This window comes from Elgaria multicarinata, chromosome 7, assembly GCF_023053635.1.
Source record: "Elgaria multicarinata webbii isolate HBS135686 ecotype San Diego chromosome 7, rElgMul1.1.pri, whole genome shotgun sequence".
NCBI lineage: Eukaryota > Metazoa > Chordata > Lepidosauria > Squamata > Anguidae > Elgaria > Elgaria multicarinata.
The window spans coordinates 43290748-43304321 of NC_086177.1; the positions used below are offsets into that span (position 1 = coordinate 43290748).

Sequence of the window (13574 nt, forward strand, 5' to 3'; positions counted from 1 at the left end):
AGAAAGGAACTGCTGAAATCAGCTGTCGAAATAAGATTTGTTAGAAATGTTATAAAATTATTTATTTAATCTTACTGGACTATTTGCATTGCGGTTAGGTTTTGTTTTTATTTTTCTTTGCATTTTCTTTTATATTAAGAGGTTTAAAATGTATTGATTCAGAATGTATGCCCTGGTATAGATTGATTGGCATTTACCATGGATTGAGCACCATTACTCTGTGTGAAAAATAAAGGGCTGTTAGTCATTAAATTCCTAGTTAGAAATGTTGATTTCCCATTTTTAGTGGAAATTTAAAATGCATTATACTGGATAATTTAAAGCCACATGATGGCAACAGCTTCAGCAAGACACTGGAGTGCCAACATAACTCTAAACTCTGCCTTGCTTCCAGTATTCTGTGGGTATCAGCAGTTTTTTTTTTTAACAAACAGGGTAATAAAATAAAATGCAGCGTCATATACACAAAGTATGCAAAGTGCTTCCAGAATTTCCTCTGTTCCTCTGCTTCTGCAGCTGCTATGGAAAATGGAACAGAAGTGCTCCTAAAACTTCTATTGCTCTAAAGATTCCCTAAGATAACAGTCAAGCTTATGCTGTCACTATGACATGGCCATATGAGGGACTTGTATGTCTTTGGTTTCATGGTCTTTGAATAACTAACCTTGTCTGTACCACCTGTGCTGTGTACTGTTTTTCAGCAACTGACTGCTAGAAAAAAGAAAGTATGTCTATTCATAGCTGGTGAGGATAGCATTAGGATGTGTCTCTATACTGAAAGAGGGATCAAATGAGAGACTAAAAAAATAATAATTAGTGTTTGTGGTTACTTCCCCATGTAAAGCAGGGCTATTGAGACAGTGAAAGAAGTTTTGAGAAGGTTATTGCTAAGAAATAAGCAATACTTTTCTTTGTGTCATTGTGCAGGGTGACGTATTCTACCAAAATAAGACAGACCAGGGTGACAGCTGAAAGGTTTGATTTTGGGGTTGATTTCTCCTCTCCAGGGATTACTATGCCTAGCTGCTTTTGAAATTCAAAATACTCAGCTTAGGTTTCAGGTTTTATTTGCTACACAGAACTATTACCTTCTAAATTGTCTCACCCCATTTTGGGGTGTGTGCTTATTTGTTTGCTTTATTTAGGGTAGCTCACTGTAGTGAATAATGCTTATATATGTTGCCCTACAGAGCTGAAGGGAAACACACTCTATCCTCATCCATCAGCCAAGGGCTTCAAGTCCTTCCTCCCAGAAAGAATATCATGGCAAGAGGGAGAGCCACTTTACCCAAACTTGTAAAGGAACAGCTGCAGGGAGCTTGCTTTCTAGCAAAGAACACCTGTAAGAACTTAATTGTGTGGCCATGGGTCCAATGGAAAAGTCTCACATAGACAAATTATAGCAATGACAAAAGGCAAAAATGGATTGCCCATTTCTGGTGGGATTGCAAACTCTTCAGTACAAGAGGCTCACAGCTTTGGTTGGCTGTTCCATTCAATGTTATTTTTTGACATCACAGATAGGAATTGATAGCTGGAGATATATTTAATACTTCTGTCTGACACACAGAATGTAGGCCTACCTAGAATGTAGGATTGGCAACCCTTGCTCTCTTTCTTGAAATGTCCACGACGAATTTCAATGAAAAAATGGGATCCAGAGAGTTCTGAGAAACACTGAAAGCTGGTTGACTTTTCCTTCTGGAAGCCCACTCATGTTATATAAATTTAGTTATTTATTTATTTTGCAAATCTCTATGTGAGATTTGTATTTGAGTTTTTAACCTGTTGGTTGTTTTATTATGGTTTTAATTTTTGTGAACCGCCCACAAAATTGGGCGGTATAAAAATGTAATAAATAATAAATAAATATGTTGCTCTTCAGCTCCCAGAGAGGCTAACAAAACAAAAAGAACTTAAAACAACACAAATTAACCACAATAAAACAGCATGTCAGCTAAGGTGTAAAATAGCAAATTCAGCTGAGCTAAGTAGCCACCTGCCCAGCCTTCAAAGGTAGGGATACAAAAGAAGATGCCATATACAATTGGTCCATATAGATCAGTTTTATCTGTACTGACTAGAAGTATCTTTTCAAGGTTTCAAACAGGAGTTTTTCCTAGTTGCTCTGTTTTGTGCTAGTACTTTCCAAGCAGTCTTCCAAGGCACCCCCACATACAATGAATTCCAGTAGTCTAACCTAGAAATTATAAAACTAGGCTATCTTTCTCTTGGAAAGGGCACAACTAGTGCACCAGCCTTAATTGGTGGAAGCGTTCCATATCATGTAACCCATTTGTATTTCCAAATCTGACTGGTTTCAACCTGAGCATTCCCACCTCCACCTCCATCTGGAAAGAGGATAACACCACCTTCTTGGGCAGTTGAACTACCTACTAACAGTATTTCTCTTGACGGAAGTGAATTTTAATTTATTGGCTCTCTTCTAACCCATTACTGATCCCAGGCACGAGTTTAGTATTTCTATTATCCCACATAATTTGGATGTCAAAGAGATATAGACCTGGGTTTTCTCAGCATACTGCTGATGTCTTACTCTAAAACCTCAAATGGCCTCTGCGGTTTTATGGAACCCTGTGGGACAATATTGAACCCTGTGGGACATTGTAACATAAAGCCTACACAACCAAGGACTACACTATCAGCACCACCTTCTGAGGGCCAAACTAAGCATTTGACTAATCGTGCATAGTGGAGTTACGTGTGATAGTTTCATTTATGTTTGTGTAAGTATGCATGGACCCATTTCAGATCTGGTCCATGGCATTCTGGAACGGTGGATTTAAACCTTCCCCTGCCTATTTTCTTCCTGAAATTTTATGTAGGGTGGGGCGGGGGTTAAAAATGAAAGAAAAAAAGTCTCAACTGACTCCAAAGGTAGCATTGGTAGCAGGAAATAATTGTTTCCTAGCCACTATCACCACAGTTCTTACCTGTGTTCAGGCAGATTCATACTGAATGTTCTTCCACTACTTCAGGTCATCTCTATTGCTTCATAGTGCCAAGCTGCCTAATAAACCAGGGAGTCAAACTCTGCTTGGTAGGAGAGGGCACTTAGGATTGTGTTTCTGCATCCCACAGGGGAACTGGGGTTTTAACAAGGGTGTCAAACATGCTGATTAGAAACTCCTGGAATCATTAGATTCTAGAAGCCTATGTGGGAGATCCATTCTAATCTGTCTACAACCCAAATCAAAAGTGTGACCTTTCACAAGTATGGGGCTGATGACAAGTTGTGATAGCCTCCTGGTTGTCATGGCAGCCATGCCATTTTGAGCTGTACCAGAAAAGGCAGCTTCAGCATGATGTTGGGATCCCCAAGAACAACCATCTGGGGACTGTCAGCATTGACAGGGAGAGTGATGGACAGCAGGCCTGTTGGCAGGTACAAACACTCTAAAATGGAACCTACATCTGGAGATGAAGATGAAACTCCTATACACAATGGGTGGAGTATCCAATCCTCAGCCACTGTGATGTAGTGGCTAGAGTATAAACCTGTTTACTGGGTAGCACAGACATTAAATAGGTTGTGTGGGTTTCGATTCAACCTTTTTTTTAAAGTAATGGCTGCTATTTTGTTTTGTTCAGAATGCCCTGTTCTGTGGTGCTTTTTGGGAAATTCAGAAAGCATCTGCCATAGACAATGACTACATCCATTGCTACTCATGGAGTTTTTTTTATAATGGACAGCAATTGAATATCTACCAAAGAACTCACAATTTTACAGTCCATTTTATTTGAGAAATACAATGTTGAAAACAATTGTTCAAAGAAAGAGCAGGGTTGAAGAAAGTTTATTAAAAATATAAATTCACACAGTTCTAATTTTAAACCTGAAAACTAGGAAAAAGCATTTTTTTAAACATTTGGATTTATTTTCTTTGTTGTTATTTTAATAAATATGTTTTGTTTAAAAGCAGCCCCAAAGGTTTAAAACACCTGGGGGATTGGGTTGTTGAACGATGAGGGGAATGAGAGATTGAGATTGGGAATGGGGGAATGAGAGATTAACACGACGATTCCATGCGTGTCTACTAAGAAGTTATTTCTGTTGTATTCAATGGGCTTTTCTCCTACATGGGTGAATAGGAGAAAAGCAACCTTAATCCCCAGCCAAGAAACATATTGATTTTAAAAGTATTATGTATGTGTGTGGGGAGGGGGGGATTGAAAAATATGTACTCTGGAGGATTTAGCAATTAAATACCTCTTCAAGGAGTAGGTGTAGCATTAAAAACTAAAGTAGACGCAGTTGAGAAAGACATACTTCTCACAGCTGGTCTCCCCAGGTCTCTGTAATCCAGGACAGGTCTTGTTATGGATGCTTCTCTGGGGGGCCTGACTGTGGGTGGGGCTTTTGGGAGCCCAGAAGGCTGCCACCAGCAGGGAAGGAGTGTAAAAGCTTGTGGGGAAACTGCACATGGTGCTGTGGACCCTAGCTAGTTGTCATGTAGATAGGGCTGCTCTTGAAAATTGTTTGGAAACTTGAATTAATGCATCATCATCAATAATATATTAATAATTATTTTGAATCAGTTTATTAATTCAAGAACAGGAGAAATACCAAAACTATTTTAAAATGTCATCTGTGTTAGTGGTGTTTTTTTTTAATGATTTAAAGTGTAATATATTTGTATTTAATGTTAGAAAATGCTATAAAAAGTGATAAATCACTTGCAAGCTGTCCAGAACATATTTTGATTATGTGGTTAAAAATTGATAGTAAAGTTTGAAGTCTGCTCAAATTACTCTTACCAGTTGCATCCCAAAGTTACCAATAATATCTTCAATACATCAAGTAAACACATTAGCATTCCAAAATATATCAAAATGTGGCTGGCAAAAATTGCAGAACTTAAGTTCTTAGCATTTTGAATCTTATAATAGCATCCCCCACCCCCTCATTAGTCTATAAGGTCAGCTTTAACTAGTAACCTTATATTACAGATAATAAAACTGATGACTTGATGCATGATTAACCCTTTGATGCATATGATTAAACATTCACTATTTAGCTGTGTTTCTATTGTTTATTTCACTCATTCTTGTTTATTTCACTCATTTTCATTTGATAACTATTTATTTTTAAAGCTATGTTGGCCAACAATAAATGCAAGAAAAATAGCATAATTTACATTCACATAAAAGTTAAAAGAAGATGACAATTATTTTTCACCCACTTGGAAATGTTAACATGCCTTTTCTTTGTCCGGCATGTATAGCAAGACACTAATTGTGAAAGTAGTTTTTCATCTGTGCCATGGATTGTGAGTGCATATTCATGGGTGTGAAATATTTTTTAAAACACACAGACACAGAAGGTTCTTGAGATAAAGGGTTATGGAAAAGGGTACTGTAAATAGTTTTGTCAGTGTTATGTATGACCAATCATGTCAGTCTTGTGATGGAAGCATTTCGTGTGTGGGAGTTATAGCATTATTATTATTATTATTATTATTATTATTATTATTATTATTATTTTCTGTCCATGGAATAACTGCTAATACTGGCAGACCTTTTATTCTTCATATTAGAGTGGAAATGTAGTTTGGACATAATGGATTATTGATTGGTCTGAGAACAGCAGAAGCCCCAAGGCCTTGTCATCAATGGTACTTACTCTCCCATTAGAGAATGCATCACTTCATGCTGCTATTCGGGATCCAGATCTGTAGAATATAAGCTTATAATTGTTGATCTTGTAACAGAACGGTTTTTAGGGCAGGGAGCTCTTCATTGTTGTTGTGGGCTCTCCCCCCCTCCCCCCCTTGCCCATTTGTTCAAAGAATAGCTTCTTTGTTTGGGTAGTAAGATAAGCTGGGGCAGGATGTTAATGATGTATTTTAATTCATTCCTTATAGTGCTACAGTATAACCAATAAAATACATTTCTTTGTCTCTGGGAGGACAAACATGGCCAGTATGCTGAAGCACAAAATATGTACTGAGTGGGTGATAGGCCAGCGTTTTCCAACATACCCTGTAGAAGTGAACCAGAATAACCCCTTCGTAGAACCCCTTTAGAACGTGCTTTGTGACTTGCGTTATCCTATTTTTCTTTTAAGAGCCCTCCCATCATTGTAGATTTGCCTTTGCCAGGGTGTTGTACTTGTTTAATGTAGGTGCTTATGGGTGTGTTTTGTCTTTCCATAAGGGTTATTGTCTGAGGTGCTGTTTCAGAACAGCATAATTGTTTTCTCAGGGGGTTCGGAGCCCATTTAGAATATCATCATTAGATCAAAGGAGGGAGGGGGGAGAGAGGGGGAGAATAAAGGTGGTCAAGGAATCTCAGAATAACATTGTAGGGTTAACAGTTGCAAATCTGAAAAGGATGTATCCCAAGACATGAAAAGGAGCAGACCTCTGTTTACCACAAAGTTAAACATACTACTGTTGTGGGTTTTAAAACAGAAGCAAGCTGAATTTAAAGAGTGCATTCCCATTTTGTCTTAGTAACATTCTCCCCCTTTTCACGTCTACCTCTCTGCTTTGGTGGCTCCTGCTTTAATTTATTTGGTAATTAAGTCACTATTCCAGATTAACAACAAGAAGAACAAAAAACCTGGCAGAATTTAGCTTCAATGCCTCTTGGAAAAAATCAAGGCAAAGTCATGCTGACTTTTTCCTAATGCCTGTATTTACTTTGAAGGACGTAGTCTGCTAGGATTTCCTGTGAATTCAAGGATATGCTTTCTATTTAAAGACAGGCAGCCCCCCCCTCCGCCTCCTTCATCTTCCTGCCCCTGTGCATTAGCTGCTCAAGAATTACAGAACAGTTGTGTTATCTTTGGAAGTAAGCAGTATAAAGGTGAATGAAGTTGTCCATAAAAGGACTAAAGAAAAGCACTTCTGTAGGATAGAGCAAGGACTGGTCATGTAGAAGAGTTACAGTTTTACATAAAATTATAATTCCCTGACAGTATGGGAGTTTTGTTTTTTTTAATGTTGGGAAAGGAGAACTGCAATAGACTGTTGGAAATGGAACAGAAAGATTTGGGATCAAATTCTAGGGCAGCCATAGATTCTCTGGGTCGCCTTGAAGACTGTGCCACTCCTGTAATGTTAGTTACATTGACTTCTGTGCAATGCATTTCTAAGTAAGCATGCATAGGATCATAACTTTGTAAATGTATTTCAGTTCTTTTTTAAAAAAAATGTGCCCAAAATATTGACATCTGGTCAAAAGCATTTTGGCTGTTCCTCTTTGGGCTGCAGGGATTGCTGTGCAAAACTTGGAATTCTCATTTCAGAACCAAACATTTATTATAAAAATTGCTTCGTTGCTTGGGTAACTCTCTTTTCTGCACAATCTCCTGTCTGATCAGAACTCATTTCAAGGTGATCTGCTGTTGAAATCACGAAAGCCTAGGTTCTTAACATGTTTCTATATTAGAATATCTTGAAGTATGGGAAGCAGAAATGGATGCATTCAGTGTTTATTTTAACTAAGTGAATGCTTAAATGTAATAAGGGTAATGTTAGGGACATCTGGTGTGATGAGCTGTGATTGTTAAGTCAACTGCTTAAAGCTACATTTATTTTGAAACAAATGGATTGTCTCTCATAAAATGTGCCATATGTAAAACAATAAAATAAAATAAAATAAACAATACATCGACACTGAGAAAATACTCTTTAAAAGAGCAAAGGAAGTTAGGTGGCTGGCTGAGAGAGCCTTCTCAGTTGTGGAACCCTGTTTATGGAATGCCCTCACCAAAGAGGTTTGGCCAGCACCTGCACTGTTAGCTTTTGAGCACTAGGCAAAGACATTTCTCCCACACATTTTCAATTTTTATATGTTTTAGATTGTTTTTTCTGTGCTGTTTTTGTATGTCCTTTGCTGTATAAAATCTGCCCAGAGAGCTTTTGTTATTGGGCGGATAAAAATAAATAAATAAACCCGTTACAGTAGAAATATTCCTGTGCATAGGAGTGGGGGTGCAGACTGCAATCAAAAGACAATCTTGATTAAAGGTACTAGAACAGGACAACTTTCCAATTTGAGAGTTGTTCTGAACCATCTGCAGTGGGAACTCAAGGTAGGACAATGATTGCAGCACCATGGGAAGATCCAAGTTAGCAACTTCCTTCAACAAAGGCTGTCAGTGGACTGAGGCCTATTGAATACCCTCCACACAGCTGACCTGTCCTAAGTTTCACTCTCTGGTCTGAAGCAAATGAAACCTTAAAGAGTCTCACAGACACACATCAACCCCTGACAAGTACTTTGCCTCATTTCTGTAGTCTCTTTCCTAGTGTTCTTCCTATGATGTTGAGTAGGCATGGTGGTGCAGAAGGGAATAGACACTTTAGGTGAATAGGACCTGGGCGATGGCATCTGTGAGGGTGGTAGCTCAGGCTCTGCTGGCTCATGACCATTAGCTGCAGGTTCATTATCACAAAGCTGTTCCTCTTCTCAGCCAGACTAGCCTGGCTCATCCACCACTTTGAGCTCGAGGCCAGAGCCGTGACAGTAGTGAACTTTAGTAAACAATTCCATAGGGCTCATCTACACCAAGCAGGATATTCCACTATGAAAGTGGTATGAAAGCAGCATATAAAAGGCAGTATATAAAAGTGCTTTGAAGTGCACTGACAACGGTTGGGGCCCATTGACACAGACCATATACCACTTTCATAGTGTTATATCCTGCTTGGTACGGATGTGTCATGGGCCCCAACCGCTGTCATTGCACTTCAGTACCACTATAAAGCAGTAGTGTAGATCCTACAGTGCACTTCAATACTACTATAAAGCAGCAGTGTGGCTCCTGCCTTTTATATACCACTTTCATATCACTTTCATAGTGGAATATCTTGCTTGGTGTAGATGAGCCCATAGTCAACATATTAACAAGTTCGAAATTAAATGCATTAGTAGGTACCTGAAAGATAGAATAAGGAAAGCCAGGCCCTACAATGGTGGGCAAAGCATGGCCCTCAAGATGATGTTGGACTGCAACTTCTATCATCTCTCACCACTAGGTATGTTGGTTAGGGCAGATTGGAATTGCAGTCCAACAACATCTGGAGAGCCACAAGTTGCTCACCCCTAACCTAGGCTTATGTCATGTTTAAAAAGAAGCATGTAACCTAGTGATTAGCAAGATGGGAGTGATACACACCTTTAGTATGGACACTTTCCACTGAAGTGGGAGCTGCCGCTCCTCCATTGGGTTTCTTAACTGGGGGTAGAATGAGAAATATGAAACATTTCTCAGTGCAATAAAAGGATCTGTATGTTTGTATTGCATAATACTCCCGCTGCAGATGTTGAGAGAGTCTCTTCATCATCATGTCTTTTACTTTTCAGGCTGCTTACTCATTTCAAAACTTCAAATTTCTGCAATCCGTTCAAATATTCTGTTGATACACAGAACAAGCAGGCAGCCATTTTAATTCTCAGTGTATCTAGTGATGAAGAAGTACATCTTTTCAGAGCATAATCTCAATATTAAAATTAACATGCTCTAAACGCAATACATAATGTGTGGACTTCCTCCTGTGTATGTTCATAGTTAAAACGGATAATGCAAGTGACTAGCCATTTACAGTGGTAAATAGATTCAACTGGTATGAATCCAGTTGATCAAAGAAAGCACATGACCCTACAACTTCCTGTATTGAAAGTGAATGTGCAAGATTAGGCCTGAGTACTCTTGTTGACAACCTAACGTTAAGACCTATGGTACACATCGTTATTCTGAGCTAGTAATGGAAGTTCAGGGATGTTGAGAGGATCTGTCACACTAGTAATAGTTATCACTACTGGATGTAGCAGAGTCTCATTGCCCACTGCTCTTCAGTGGCATGTAACTGAGCAGTGAAGAAAGACACAAAACAATTATGATACCATTTTAGTATCAAGAGAGTACATTGTTCTCAGTGCAGTAAGAATATCCTTTGCAAGTACTATTCTGTGTGGCTGATCCACAGCTCTGGAGCTCTTTTTCCTGGTTAGTTGCCCAATCCTGAAATCTTTTTTGAGTACTGCATTATTCACACATTCATGTTAATCACTTGGTGGCTATATACACAGGGAACAGCTGATTCAGGGCAACAGACTCTTAATAAGCCCCAACTCATGTTGTTTCTTCCTGAGAGAGGAACTAAAGTAAGGAAGGGCCGGAATAGAGATGCCTCTTGGAACGTAAAAGTGAAGCCTCCTTCTGAAATGTTGGGCATGCAGATATTACCACTAGAGGCCCATAGGATTGCCCAGAAGATGTCTCTTCACCAACAAAGCAAAGAAGAGCAGAGGCACTTCACTAAACATGATTGTACCTGCAGTCAAAAAGTGGAAATGTAATCCTGTGCAATGGGATTTAAGCAGCCTAGGTTTGTAGTCTGTGTGAGCAGGGCAGAAATGAAGCCAGTCTTCCATACCAAATGTAGTTCCTGTTGAATTCTATTTCCAACCTGCCCAACAATCTCCCACTGATTTTAATGTAGTACAATTTCTGCCTGAACTTGTTTAACTTGTTCATGTGAACATTCCCCCTCTAATCCTTCTTCCAAGTCTACATCAGCATTTGCAAGGTATTAGTACTATTGCCAATTTAATTGGCCTATGTAGTGATCTTATTTTGCTGCATTGTTGCTTCCAGTTAAATATAATATACTATGCACCCTTTTCTGTCTGTGTACAGAAAAATGCCAAAGATGTCTTTTTCAGCAAGGATAGAGCACTGTACTCGACAAAAATCTTTTATCTCTAAGCAAACAAAAGTTTGGCTGTTTTTCCATGAAATTATACCTGTCTATAAAACCACAGATTTAAAATATTACAGCTACTTCAAGAAAGGGCTTATTCACTTGAAACTATATACACACTTTTTGGGGGGGATTTGGAAACAGAAATTAAGTGTTTCTGAGACATATATTCTTATTTTTAGTAAATACCAATTACATATACACGCATACTCAGTCTCCCAGTGTCTGAAACTACTTTTTCATAGGTATGTATGAATTCTCCTACTGAACTTTCAGTTTCATGAACTACAGTAACATTCAAGTTAGGTTTAATACAACATAAGTTACCATTTTCATACAGGTGAAAATAAAATCTTGATAGAGACCTTTGCAAGAGGTCAAACAAAAGGTGTTTTTCTTTTTTAAAAAATAATGAAAAAGTTTGCCTTTAGTAATGCTGTGTTGTGTCCTTTTTTGGTTCCAGGTCCAGTTTGCCTTCTGACTCAAAAACACCAATGAGCACATATATCTGGAATGCTTTCGAACAGCTAAAGGAAAAACTGAATACGAGAATGAAGAGATAAAGTCTCAGTCAGCAGAAATTCATGATTGAAACAGCAACATAATTTCCCAGTCCCGGACAGGTTTTTTACCTTTTGACTGATGTTGCTGTAGTACAGATGGATTGTACTGTAGATACAAACATGGAATTACGAAGAGCTTCCAGTCCTCACAAGACGAACAAGAATGACATGGATGTGGATAAGTTGGTATTGCACAGCTGCTGCATATGCGGGAAAAGTTTTCCTTTCCAGAGCTCATTATCACAGCACATGAGGAAGCACACTGGGGAGAAGCCATACAAGTGCCCTTATTGTGACCACAGAGCTTCTCAGAAGGGCAACTTAAAGATACATATTCGGAGTCACAGAACAGGCACTATCAGTCAGGGGAATGAAGCGGAGATGGGAGGAGAGGCACAACTTAGTGAGATGAGAGTCTCAGAAGGCCTTGAAGGTTGCACCAGCCCTACCAAAAGCACATCTGCCTGCAACAAGATATTGAATGGAGCAACTCCCACAGAAGATGGCAAGATTTTGCTCAGAAGCAGCAAGAAAGAGATGGTTGCAGGAGCAGCTGTTGGAGAAGATGTTAAATTATGCAGTTTTCAGTGCACGTTCTGCAAAAACAAGTTTGAAGGGAAGAAAGAATTGGAGCAGCATATACATCAGGTCCACAAACCTTTCAAATGTAGGCTGTGCAACTACATGACATTAAGACAGGAGACACTGTTAAACCACATAGAGCGAGACCATATTACTACTCAGATTCCAAATGGGGAAACATACGCTGAAAACTACAAGACTGAGTCGAATGCAGGGGAGTTTCCTTGTGAAGTATGTGGTCAGGCCTTTAGTCAAACGTGGTTCCTCAAAGCTCACATGAAGAAGCATCGAGGGTCGTTTGACCATGGATGTCACATTTGTGGCCGGAAATTTAAGGAACCCTGGTTCCTCAAAAATCACATGAAATCCCATGGCCCAAAATCTGGGAGCAAAAACAAGCCAAAAAACGATTTGGAGCCTATGGCCACTATTAATGATGTAATTCAAGAGGAGACCATCGTGACTGGTTTGTCGCTGTATGAAGTTTGTACCAAGTGTGGAAACCTGTTTACAAATATGGAAAGCCTAAAATCACATAATTCTGTACATTGCAGATCTCAAGGAGCCCGTAATGAGCAGAGAGCTGAGAGGCTAGTTGATGGAAGCCTTGACCCATCTATAGCAAAGCAATTTTTCCTCCAGTATCTGAATTTGAGGCCGTCTGCAGGGGTTGATGGTATTCCAAGGGGCCAGTTGGGAAAAAGAGTAGCTGAGCTGGATCCAGTCAATAGTTATCAGGCTTGGCACCTGGCTACCAAAGGAAAAGTTGCAGAACCTTCTGAATATGTGAAGTATTTAGGTTGGGATGAAGTCCTGGCAGATGCTGATGTCACTTACGACCGGGACAAAAGAGAATACATTCTTGTCAGTCAAGAAAAGCGAAAACAAGAGCAAGACTCGTCAAGCTCTTCCAATCATCCGAAGAAGAAGAACTGTAGCAGTGGGCGTTCAGAGAAAAGCAACAGTACACAGTCAGGGGACAACTGCATCCTTGGCCAAGATGACCTAGAGTACAGACCATCCTCACGTCAGAGCAGAAGGGCATCACAGAACAAGTCTACTGAATGCTTTGAGTGTGGCAAGATCTTCCGCACTTATCACCAAATGGTGCTTCATTCCCGTGTGCACAGGAAAGACCGCAGAAGCTGCAGTGAGGGTGGGGCAGCAGCTCAACAAGATCGATATGGCTCAATCAGCGAGGATGGCGATTCTGGGTCTGTCAGTGGGCCAAGCACACCAAGTTCTGCTTCTGCCCCTGAAGATTCGGTCACCTCTGGAGTGGGTGAGGAGGGGCCTGATGATAGTTCAGAGGAAGGAGCACATGAGCCGTCACCATGTAAGTGTCTACAATTTTCTTACTTTCCCTTTAAGGGCATTGTTCTTTGCATGTTTAGACAGAAAAAGTCCTACAACTCCCACCATTCACCAGCAAGCATTCCTGGTACTTCTTCACACAGTGCATAGTTAAATTATGGAACTCACTACCACAAGATGTAGGATTGGGCCACCAATTTGGATGGCTTTAAAAGGGGGTTGGATAAATTCCTGGAGACAAAGGCTATCAATGGCTACTAGCCCTGATGGTTGTGTGCTATCTCCAGTATTCGAGGCAGCCAGCCTGTGTGCACCAGTTGCTGGGGAACATGGGTGGGAGGGTGCTGTAGCACCATGTCCTGCTTGTTCATCCCTGGCT

The 13574-nt window shown here is 39.8% G+C and overlaps 1 protein-coding gene across 2 annotated transcripts in view; it reads left to right on the plus strand.

Annotated features, from left to right (window-relative positions):
- ZNF516 (zinc finger protein 516) overlaps window positions 1-13574 on the plus strand; it is a 121918-nt gene that overhangs the window by 38225 nt on the left and 70119 nt on the right. For both annotated transcript variants that reach the window (XM_063130495.1, XM_063130496.1), the window contains exon 2: window positions 11200-13217. In XM_063130495.1, coding sequence (XP_062986565.1) covers window positions 11396-13217 — 1822 coding nt within the window. In that variant the 5' untranslated portion in view covers window positions 11200-11395. The remainder of the gene's footprint in view (window positions 1-11199; window positions 13218-13574) is intronic.